The sequence below is a fragment of the Microtus ochrogaster genome, chromosome 4 (genome assembly GCF_000317375.1).
Source record: "Microtus ochrogaster isolate Prairie Vole_2 chromosome 4, MicOch1.0, whole genome shotgun sequence".
Classification (NCBI taxonomy): Eukaryota; Metazoa; Chordata; class Mammalia; order Rodentia; family Cricetidae; genus Microtus; species Microtus ochrogaster.
The window spans coordinates 41,672,604-41,683,901 of NC_022011.1; the positions used below are offsets into that span (position 1 = coordinate 41,672,604).

The 11,298-nt window shown below is 41.3% G+C and overlaps 1 protein-coding gene across 1 annotated transcript in view; it reads right to left on the reverse strand.

The window, feature by feature from the left end:
* LOC101987654 (complement C5-like) overlaps positions 1 to 11,036 on the reverse strand; it is a 15,715-nt gene extending 4,679 nt beyond the window's left edge. The window contains exons 1-5 of the mRNA XM_005345996.2: positions 10,900 to 11,036; positions 7,924 to 8,116; positions 5,040 to 5,202; positions 453 to 523; positions 56 to 147 (exon numbers count right to left, since the gene is read on the reverse strand). Of these exons, the coding sequence (XP_005346053.1) occupies positions 56 to 147; positions 453 to 523; positions 5,040 to 5,202; positions 7,924 to 8,116; positions 10,900 to 10,979 (599 nt within the window). The 5' untranslated portion in view covers positions 10,980 to 11,036. The remainder of the gene's footprint in view (positions 1 to 55; positions 148 to 452; positions 524 to 5,039; positions 5,203 to 7,923; positions 8,117 to 10,899) is intronic.
* Positions 11,037 to 11,298: the final 262 nt, after the last annotated feature.

Below are 11,298 nucleotides of genomic sequence, written 5' to 3' on the forward strand. Positions count from 1 at the left end.
ATAATTTCTATCAAAAAAAAAAAGAAAATGACTTATTAACAACATTTTCACATACTTGGGGTTAGAAGGAATCTGGAAGTCAGGAAAAGACACAGCTCCAGTAAGATTGTTTCCTTGGACCTTGTCAACTTCTGATCCTTCAGGGTCCTTTAGACAAATAAGGAAACGTGCCTGCCTTAGGTCATTTTTGGTTGTTATAAAGTAATACCTGGGACCAGGTAATTTTTAAAAACTAGAGATTTATCTTGGCCACAGTACTGGAGGCCAGGGTTGTAAGGAGATGATGCTGTGCAGGGAGGAGGTACTCTGCTTGAACTCTAGATGGAGAAGCAGAACTGTAAGCAAGTGCTTAGGAAGAGTTTGCTCATGACAAGAAAGCTCTCGCACGGGAACAGCCCTGCTTGGTGCATCCATCTGTGAGGGAAGCATCACAGGACTAAGCACATACTTACTATGAAAGTTAAGACAGTTTCCCGTGTAACTGGCTCCAAGGCATCGCCCAGCGAAAGGACGCCAACCTTTACTGCAGAAGAAGTGATATCATCAAAAACCTTGTTGAGTAAGGACTATTCTAATTTTTGAAACAAACATCATCAGGGTGAAAATGATTTAAGATAGTGAGTGACATTGTCAAAGATTAATAATATATTTTTAAAAACATTTTCAATGAGATAAATCTTGTTCAAAACTAATTGTAGCCCCTAGAGAAAAACTCATATTTAGAAGAAAGTTGTTGGTAAACATATATATTCCTAAACATTCTTTCATTTTAACATAAGTTATTGAGATTTACTTATAGTGAAAACAAAAGCTAACTTATGAAAATATTTATGTTCAACTTGCTGGAAACATGTGCATAGTATAAAATTAGTTATTTCTGTAATTAGACCACATTTTATTAGGAATTTTGTCATAACAAGAAGTGAGCTCTGAGTTGGTTGTATGAGAACATACGATACTGCCTTACATTAGGGCTGGAGGGTCAAGGGACAAACTAATGTTTGGTTCAGATAGCATATACTCTCCTGCTTATGAAAACTAGTAAGGCTCCAAATTAGCTTTTCCTGTGATATGCTGTGATCGTGTGATTTTGTTGTATCTGTTGGCCCAGGTCCTGTGATTGTTCTCCCCTCATTAAAGAATAGAGGCAACATTGCAGAACTGCTGGTACTTGCACATCCTAGGCAAGCACTCTGTCTGGAAACACATCTCTTGGTTTCCTTCCTAAATAGCCCAGGCTAGCCTGTGATTCCCAACCTCCTCTCATCAGCCTCCCTGGTTGTGGGATCACAGAAACCCACCACCAAGCCCTGTGAGGCCTACACTCTCTAAGCACTGTGGGTCTCGCAGCTGATTCGTGCTTAATTTTCTCCTTCTTTTCATTTCATGGATGTAGGTACACAGAGCCAGGTGGCGGCTCTTAGTGTATCAGAGACAAGAGCAATAAAATCTGTTTGTTGAAGCCATGACTTATTTGCAATTACTGCTTTGTGCTAGACAATGAGTTAAGAGTGGCCAAAAGGATCGTCTGGAGGCAGGCAGCAGGCAGGCAATACCATCCCTGACTTCAAACTATATTACAGAGCTACAGTATTGAAAACAGCTTGGTATTAGCATAAAAACAGACAAGTCGACCAATGGAATCGAATAGAAGACCCTGACTTTAACCCACAAACCTATGAACACGTGATTTTCGATAAAGGAGCTAAAAGTATACAATGGAAAAAAGGGAGGCATCTTCAACAAATTGTGCTGGCAAAACTGGATGTCAATCTGTAGAAGAATGAAAATAGATCCACATCTATCACCATGCACAAAACTCAAGTCCAAATGGATTAAAGACCTCCATATCAGTCCGAACACACTGAACCTGATAGAACAGAAGTGGGAAGTACCCTACAACAGACAGGCACAGGAGACCACTTCCTACGTATAACCCCAGCAGCACAGACATTAAGGACAACATTAAATAAATGGGACCTCCTGAGACTGAGAAGCTTCTATAAAGCAAAGGACACTGTCACTAAGACAGAAAGGCAACCCACTGACTAGGAGAAGATCTTCACCAACCCCGCAACTGACAAAGGTCTGATCTCCAAAATACATAAAGAACTCAAGAAACCAGACTGTAAAAGGCTAATCAACCCAATTATAAAATGGGACACTGAGCTGAACAGAGAATTCTCAACAGAAGAAGTTCAAATGGCCAAAAGACACTTAAGGTCATGCTCAACTTCCTTAGCGATCAGGGAAATGCAAATCAAGACAACTTTAAGATACCATCTTATACCTGTCAGAATGGCTAAAATCAGAAACACCAATGATAGCCTTTGCTGGAGAGGTTGTGGAGTAAGGGGTACACTCATCCATTGCTGGTGGGAATGCAAACTTGTGCAACCACTTTGGAAAGCAGTGTGGCAGTTTCTCAGGAAATTCGGGATCAACCTACCCCTGGACCCAGCAATACCACTCTTGGGAATATACCCAAGAGATGCCCTATCATACAACAAAAGTATATACTCTACTATGCTCATAGCAGCATTGTTTGTAATAGCCAGAACCTGGAAATAACCTAGATGCCCTTCAATGGAAGAATGGATGAAGAAAGTATGGAATATATACATATTAGAGTAATACTCAGCAGTAAAAAACAAGGACTTCTTGAATTTTGCATGCAAATGGATGGAAATAGAAAACACTCTCCTGAGTGAGGTAGGCCAGACCCAAAAAGAGGAACATGGGATGTACTCACTAATATTTGGTTTCTAGCCATAAATAAAGGACATTGAGCCTATAATTCGTGATCCTAGAGAAGCTAAATAAGAAGGTGAACCAAAAGAAAAATATATAGGCATCCTGCTGGATATTAACCTTCATCAGTTGATGAAAAGAGACAGAGACCAAGACCCACATTGGAGCACCAGACTGAAATCCCAAGGTCCAAATCAGGAGCAGAAGGAGAGAGAGCACGAGCAAGGAACTCAGGACCGCGAGGGGTACACCCACACTGAGACAATGGGGATGTTCTATCAGGAACTCACCAAGGCCAGCTGGCCTGGGTCTGAAAAGGCATGGGATAAAACCGGATGCGCTGAACATAGCAGAAAATGAGGACTACTGAGAACTCAAGAACAATGGCACTGGGTTTTGATCCTACTGCATGTACTAGCTTTGTGGGAGCCTAGGCAGTTTGGATACTCACCTAACCAGACCTGGAAGGAGGTGGGTGGTCCTTGGACTTTCCACAGGGCAGGGAACCCTGATTGATCTTCCGGCTGATGAGGGAGGGGGACCAGATTGGGGGAGGGGAAGAAAAATGGGAGGCGGTGGCTGGGAGGAGGCAGAAATCTTTAATAAATAAGTAAATAAGCAAATATACATTAGAATCAAAGGGTAGCGCTGACAAAAAAAAAAAAAAAAAAAAAAAAAAAAAAAAAAAAAAAAAAACATTGGTGACCAAGGCTGATATGCATGCCGTCTGATGCTTAGGAGAGGAGAAACACAGTTATCTAGGTTCCCTGGAGCACTGGGTGCTGCAGAACACAGGCCCTTGGATTTAGAGAGAACAAAAGAAGGACTGGGGAAGTTCCTAAGTGCTGCAGCGCTTGCCTGGGATGTAGGAGGCCCTGGACTTATCTCGAGCACTGACAAGGAGGAGAGAGAGAAAATGTGCTGGGGGAGGCAGGCCAAGCTGCAGTTGCAGGTTCCTGAAGGGATCCGTGTATGCAGATGCTATTAGCAAGAGTTACTGAGTCAAAGAAAAAGATAAAAAATGTACCATGCAGAAATAACACTGCATCCACCTCCATGTGCGTGAGAAGTATTAGAAAAAGCAACTAACTTGAGTCCACAGCTGAGGGGGGACATAGCAGAGAAGGGACCTTGGAAAGAGGGTGGGACACAGGCTGTGCAGAACTGCAGGACTCTGGACAATATTCTAAGGTCCTTTACCCTAGAAAGCCTTGGAGACTAAGACTTTATTTTAAGATACTTAAGCTAATAATCCTTCAATTGTCTTCACATTAAATACGTCAGTAGGATAAAGACTTTAGATTGTTCTTATAGGCAGAGACTACTATCTCATATAAGAAGTCGTCTTGTTGAAGTGAGATCAACAGTTCTGGCAATGACTCCCTGTCTGAGCTTGCGACAACATCCTGACCCCGTCTAGGTCTTTCCTTAGTAAGCCAACATAATAGGTGACCCTGCTGAATGTGTTGATTATCATAAGCCCCATTCACCTCACCATGGACATCACCAGCTTCCACCAAAATTAGAAGGTCTCTGCTCTGCACAAAATTAAACATCAAAACAAAACATGACAGTCCCTCTTGTCTCTGTCAAACAGGCAACCAAAGTACCATGAATGAACAACCTTCCTGCTCCTTCCTGCAATGTACATCTTCCCTAAATTCATCTCTAATTGTCCAGTGATGGCAAGTGGCAGGGGGAAAGACAGAAGGTTTTCCAAGCAATGTTGACTTTTCCTATATCTTATTTGCAATTCATAAGGGGAAATGTAGATTTTCCTCAGTCACAGTGTCTTTCCTGCCATTCCCCTCAACAGGAAAACTATGAATATGAAACCATGCACAACAGACACTTTCTCAGGTGACTCGCCGTGGACAATCAGCTTTTGGGCACCTCTGTGATGTATGTTAGTCTCTGCCAGATGTCTAAACCTTTACACAGGGGTTCTTTTTCCATCTGAGTGACTAGCTACTGAATTCAAGATTGTTTTACAAAGAAGATCTTAAGATAAATTATTTTGCAGTGCCAAAATTGTATTTGCAATTATGTCTTCTCTATTTTTGATGAATAAATTCTCTGACAGGACAGATAAAGTAATCATTGGTTATGTTATTAATTTACTAATTTCATTATTAATTACAAGTGAAAATGCTATGTGAAAATATAAAAGTCATGAGGATCTGAGTTTCTCTTGAGTTAGGTAGAAACTGGTCTACACTCCATTTCAGATGTTCAAAATTCCACATCTTTATGTCATTCTCCCTTGGAAGAAGCATCAGATACTCTACCGTGCTGCTGCGGAGTGTACACAGGCTTGTCAGTGTGGACGAAGAGAGAGCCATTGTCAGAGAGGATTGGCCATTTTTCTGATTTTGAAAAATGCTTTGACACGACTTCCAAATACACATATGAAAATGAGCTTTGTCCTTCAGACAACTGTTTGTTCTGAATCTGAAAAACAACAAACAAACATCATGGTATGAAACTGTGATTGTGAAGTCCTAAAGCGTGCTGACCTTGTAGAGGAAAAACCACTGCAAACTGTAAGACCAAAATCGAACTTGTTGTTGGTTTTTGTTTGTTTATTTGGCTTGGTTTTTGTTTTTTTGAGACAGGTTTTTGTTTTTGTAGCATTGGAGATGTCCTGGAACTAATTCTTGTAGACCAGGCTGGCCCTGACCTAACAGAAATTCACCTGCTTCTGCCTCCCAGGTTCTGGGTTTAAAGACGTGTGTCATCACCACCTGGCTGCAAAATTGAGCTTCTGCATTGCATAATTTTAAAGAGACCCTGGAGACAGGGCTCAGGAGTTAAGAGCACTGGTGGCTCTTCCAGAGGACAAAGATTCAGTTCCCAGCACTCACCTGGCAGCTCAAATCACCTGACTCGTTTCAGAAATCCTACTTCCTCTTCTCTCCTCTGTTATTGCATGCTGTGGTGCCCAAATACACGTGTAGGCCAAATACCCATTAACAGGAAATTGTAAAAAATGATAATGAGCCTGTAATGGTGCATGTCTTTAATCCAAGCATTCAGGAGGCAGAGGAAGGCAGATCTCTGTGAGTTCAAGTCCAGCCTGGTCTACATAGCTATTTCCTGACGAGACAAAGCTAGATTACGATTACTATCTTGTATGTCAGATTGTCTTGTTGGAGTCAGATCAACAGTTTTGGCAATGGCACTGTATCTACGAAGGTGGCAATTTTCTCACCCACTCTAGGTTGTTCCTTTCTATGCCTTGTCTGGAAAACAGTAAATAATAATAATAATAATAGCACAGTATAGCACTACAGAAACTGAGGCAGGAAGATCTTGTTTTCAAGTCTATCCATGGTAATAATCTGTCTTATAAACATAACCAAACAGCAAAACTAACTAAAACCACTATAGGAACAATAATTGAAAATTAGTTTTGCCAAAATCCCTTCATAGTCTGACATTATAATAAAATGTTAGCATTTTTGAGACAAATTATTTCTAGAATAAAGAACTTTTAAAACTAAGTACTAAAACTAAAACAAACAAAAGTCCAAGCAAGTTAGGCAATAAATTGGCTAATGAAACGATCACACAGTTCATAAGCAGAGAAGCACAGAGGACTGGTGGACATGTGGAAATCTGTTGACATCTTTACCATCTGGAAAGCGCCAATGACACTGGGATTCCATCTCACTGCAGGAGGAACAGCTATCATTGAGAACGGTAACAAACCAAGAATGCCGGGGAAGATGTAGGGCCAGGGAATCCTTATGCATTGCTAGATGGAGTGAAAACTGGTGCAGGCACCAGGAAAACCAGTGTGAGAGTTCCTAAATATAGAGCTACCTCTGGCCCAGCTGCAGCAATTGGGAATCTCTGACGAGGGATAAAAGCCAACGTGGTGAGAGAGGCTTGCACTATTCATCATCCTCATCATTGCACTGTTCATGACTCCTAGGCTACAGTGACAGTCTGCTTGTCCATCAACAGCTAAGTGGACACAGCAAATGCGATAAACATGGGGGAGTTTATTCAGCCACAAAGGACAAAACTGCTGGGAAATGGATGCAATGGGAGGTCTCTATAGAAAGTGAAAGAAGCAGAACTCAGAAGGCAAATACTGCGCATTTTCTGTCACTGTGCACACATGACACAAAGATTGTGTATATACACACACGTGAAATAAGAGGAGACGAGAAAAGGGAGAGTGGATGAGGTTGGGTGAGGTAGTGATGGGGGAGAGTCTTTTGTTTTGTGTTAATTTTATTGGTTAAATAAAGAGACTGTCTCAACCCTTTAATAGGACAGAAAATTAGGTAGGCAGAGTAAACAAAACAGAAATTTTGGGAAAAAGAAGTCGAGTGAGGAATTGCCATGATTCTCCCACCCGACACAGCCACACATTAAAATCCTCCCTGGTAAGCCACCTCGTGGGCTACACAGATTATTAGAAATGGGTTATATCAATATGTAGGAGCTAGCCAATAAGAAGCTGGAACTAATGGGCCAGGCAGTCTTTAAAAGAATACAGTTTCCATGTAATTATTTTGGGTAAAGCTAGCCGGGTGGCAGGACACAGCCCGGCCGCTCATAATACAACAGAGTGACAAATACAACAAGGTGGTCAATACAGTCAAAGAACATGACACATGTGCAAGAAGTTGTCTTTATGAAACCCATTAGTGTCTTAAATGGACATGCGCAAAATAAAGAAGTTTCTAACCAGTCTGAACTAATATTTCTCAATGAATGACAGTTATTTAAGCAGTTTGTCCATACTACCCTTGTGTGTTTCCAGAGAGAGTTTCTGGCTGCAGCAGTCAGCAGTCCCCCAACATGGGAACTCTGTGTACAACTGGGGAATACTGAGCTTTAGCAAACACTCAACAGCCCGTGTGCACATTCAGTTAGAACTTCCCCTTTTCTAATTTCCCCTCAAGATATTTCCTGTTCATCTCCAAACGTTTTCACAGAGAAGAGTTTATTTTTAAGGATGTGTACATGGCACACTTGGCTCAAAATCAAATGTAATTTTCTGCACAGAGTTTGGCGTTTCACTCATCACTCTCCCTGTTACCATCTCACAACCACACAGCTATGGAGCAACAGTAACGACTACAGTTTTATCAATTCAAGTGTTGCACAACTTTTACAAAAAACACATAAAAAAAAAACCAAACAATCAGTACATACTGTTAATAGTGTCGAGTTTTGGAATTTATTTTCTGGAGATAAATTAACACAGCCTGAAGAGTAGGTCACTTTTCTATCAGGATAACTTCTTATAGAGATTGTCACATCAAATGCTTCAGTGTAGCCATGAGCTTGAATTACAACATTTTCAGATGCTCTGACCCGGAAGACTTTGGGTGCTGAAATGATGAAGCTGTTCAAACAGTAAAAGAAAAGGTTTGTTCATTTTGCATGTTTTCTTATACTTTGGATATTTTTTTCTTTCACTGAAGATTAATTTTAAAAACATAGGTTACGCAGTAGTGGCGCATGTCTTTAATCCCAGCACTCAGGAGGCAGAGGAAGGTGTTTCTCTGAGTTTGAGGCCAGCCTACTCTATAGAGTTAATTCCAGAACAGCCAGGGCTACACAGAGAAACCACGTGTTTAAAAAAATCAAACTAAAATTATATTTTGAAAGTCAAAATTTATTACGATGGAAAACTTAACTTTTCATCATGAAACAGGTTGTAATTGAACTCCAGAAACAGCAAAGATGTTGGTGTCCATTTAGAAAGGCAGTAATCGAGATTGAAGGCACCAAGACCAATGGCCTGAGTTTGATCCCAGAAACCCACATAGGAGAGGGAGAGAACTGACTCTTTTTAGGTGTCCTTTAATGGGCATGCGTACCCCCCACACACAAACAAATACATATTTTGAAATACTGGTTGAGGAGCTTCCCTTTAGAAAAACTTTGGTCCATATTGGGGCATCAGTAAAACAGTCTTCGCATGAGAGGAAATTTCTTCTTGTGTATGTTCTCTGCACTCTCAGAAGCTCAGGCCGCTGAATCTGCACAGGAAGGTATCACTAGGGTTGTTTCTGCTTTTTTTCTGCAGACACATGCACTGCATCCCCTCTTTTCCTCCAGGCTCTATATGCACATCACCAATGTCGAAGAATCTTATCAGTCCATAGTCATATACAAAGCTCTTTGGTCTATGAGCTATCCTGCTGCTTTCTTTAAACTCTAGATACTGCCTTCATATTCATTTGTCAGTAATTGGCCCATTCGTTCCTTCATTGGCTCATTCATTCCTCATTGGCCCATTCATTCCTCATTGGCCCATTCGTTCCTTCATTGGCCCATTCGTTCCTTCATTGGCTCATTCATTCCTCATTGGCCCATTCATTCCTCATTGGCCCATTCGTTCCTTCATTGGCCCATTCGTTCCTTCATTGGCTCATTCATTCCTCATTGGCCCATTCATTCCTCATTGGCCCATTAGTTCCTTCATTGGCTCATTCATTAGTTCCTTGGTTCATTAATTTTCATAGACTTACCCATTCATTATTTGATTCTTCAGATAGAATTCAAGTTCTAGAAACATCTTCTCCCACCCTCAGAACACATTACAAAGTAGATGTCATGACAGTTGGCTTGACTGTCCTCTTTCTCAGACTGAAAATGCCTCAGAGCTTAGCAAATACATCTGGCCAGCTGTGCCTATGCTGGTTCCAGGGAGGGTTAACTAGGGGATGCCATCCACATGAATGTGGATATGACAACATCACTTAGATCACCACGTGCAATGGGGTTCAGGCTTTGGGAGAGGTTGAGCTTGAGAGCAAGCATTCTCTCTCCACTCCTGAGTTGCCCCATAGGAGCTGTCTTGGATGTCACACCCTTCCTGGGGTGGTAGGCTAAAACCTCTGACATCTGAGCGCAATTCATTCCTCTTTAGTGGCCTTGTCGAGTCTCTTGTCATAGTGGCAGAAACCTAACTAGGATGAGAATCAAAAAATGTGCTGAATCAGTCAAAGTGATCAACTACTGTGCTGTCCATGGCACATGTCCTCATGGTCTCGGAGAGAGGAAAGACTTTCATAGCATGGCCAATGGGGTAGAGCAGGAGAATTCTGCAGACCCCTGGGCAAGAATCATGAGGGTACAGGTCCCAGGGTATAATCTGGATGTCCCTGAGCTGCAATTGCTTGTCTGTTAAAACAGAATAATAAAGGTAGCTAAGGTGGTGGGGTGAGTGTGGTCTTGCAGTGAAATCAGAGTAGATGCCTGTGCAAGCTTATGGTATTAGCCCACGTTTTTTAAACTTGTATTTGCACAGATGCATTTGTGACAAAGACAGGGGGAATTGATGTGCTAACTAGGACACTGCAGTAAAAGTCCTCTCTTCTAGCAGTGTGACCTTTGACCAGTAACTTTTGTCTGGATTTCCTGTCATATGTGGACTGAGCAGGCTCTACTTACTAACAAAGGCCTAGAGTACCAGCTTGCGGGGGGCAGAAGGCAGAGGTTCACATGGGCATATGATAGGAGACCAGCCTAGACAACATTGTGAAACCTCATATTAAAACAAACAACAGAGAAGAATAAGTTCAGTGAGGAAGCATTCGGTTAACTGCCAATCCTAAGATGATCACAGTATTTATAAGAACAGGATTCTGGCAGTAATAAAATTGTGAAAAATTTGTTCATGATGTAGATGTTATTACAAACATAGTGTTTCATTTTTTCTATAGTGCAAATACATCATGACCCACTATAAAATATTCTTATACATCATTATTAAAATGAAGTTATGCTTGTTTGTGATGATTGGTTTTATAAGATCACTGTAGTTGACTTAACACCAGCTTATCTGCACTTAGATCAAGAAAAGCACAAATTAAGCACCAAGTACAAGTAGGAAATAACTGCCAATAAAATTGATGATCTCGGTTTCACTCTGCACTTTTGCTGACTAGTAAATGAATAATCATCTGTGTCATTGTTAACGGTATCCGTCTCATGGGATCAGTGTTGTTAGCTGCTCACCAAATCCAGACGTGTCCACGGCTATCACGGTCAGCTGAGACTACCCACTCATTATGTTAGGAGAGAACAGTTATTGTCAAATTGATACGGCTCTGAGTCTCCTTTTCACTCACCACAGTTAAGACACCCAGGAAAATGAATATGGTCCATTTTACTTACGTTTGTTCTTGTCCCCAAGTTTTGCTCAGGAAAATTAAAAAGCAAAGTGCTCCCCAAAGGTCCATGGCTTGAATTGGCATAAACCAATGGGATTCAACCTTCTTAGAGCTACTTTTAAGTAAACTGTGTTGAAGAGTTTGGGCAAATTAGTTTTCTGGTTAATTATTAACATCAAAGAAGAAGATCTCTAAATGAGAAAGTTAAAACCAGGAATGGGCACATGAGGCTGTATTAATGAACACAAAACATGTTTTAGCATCCTGTCACATCCAGTAATAAAGACAGAGGTGGTTGACATCAACTTAGACCCAGGGACGTGTTTTTATGAATACAAGTAAGAGGGTCCTAACCTGGGTGCTTGCCACTGTGCAGGAAGGCTCAGTACTGGGAGCCAGGAGC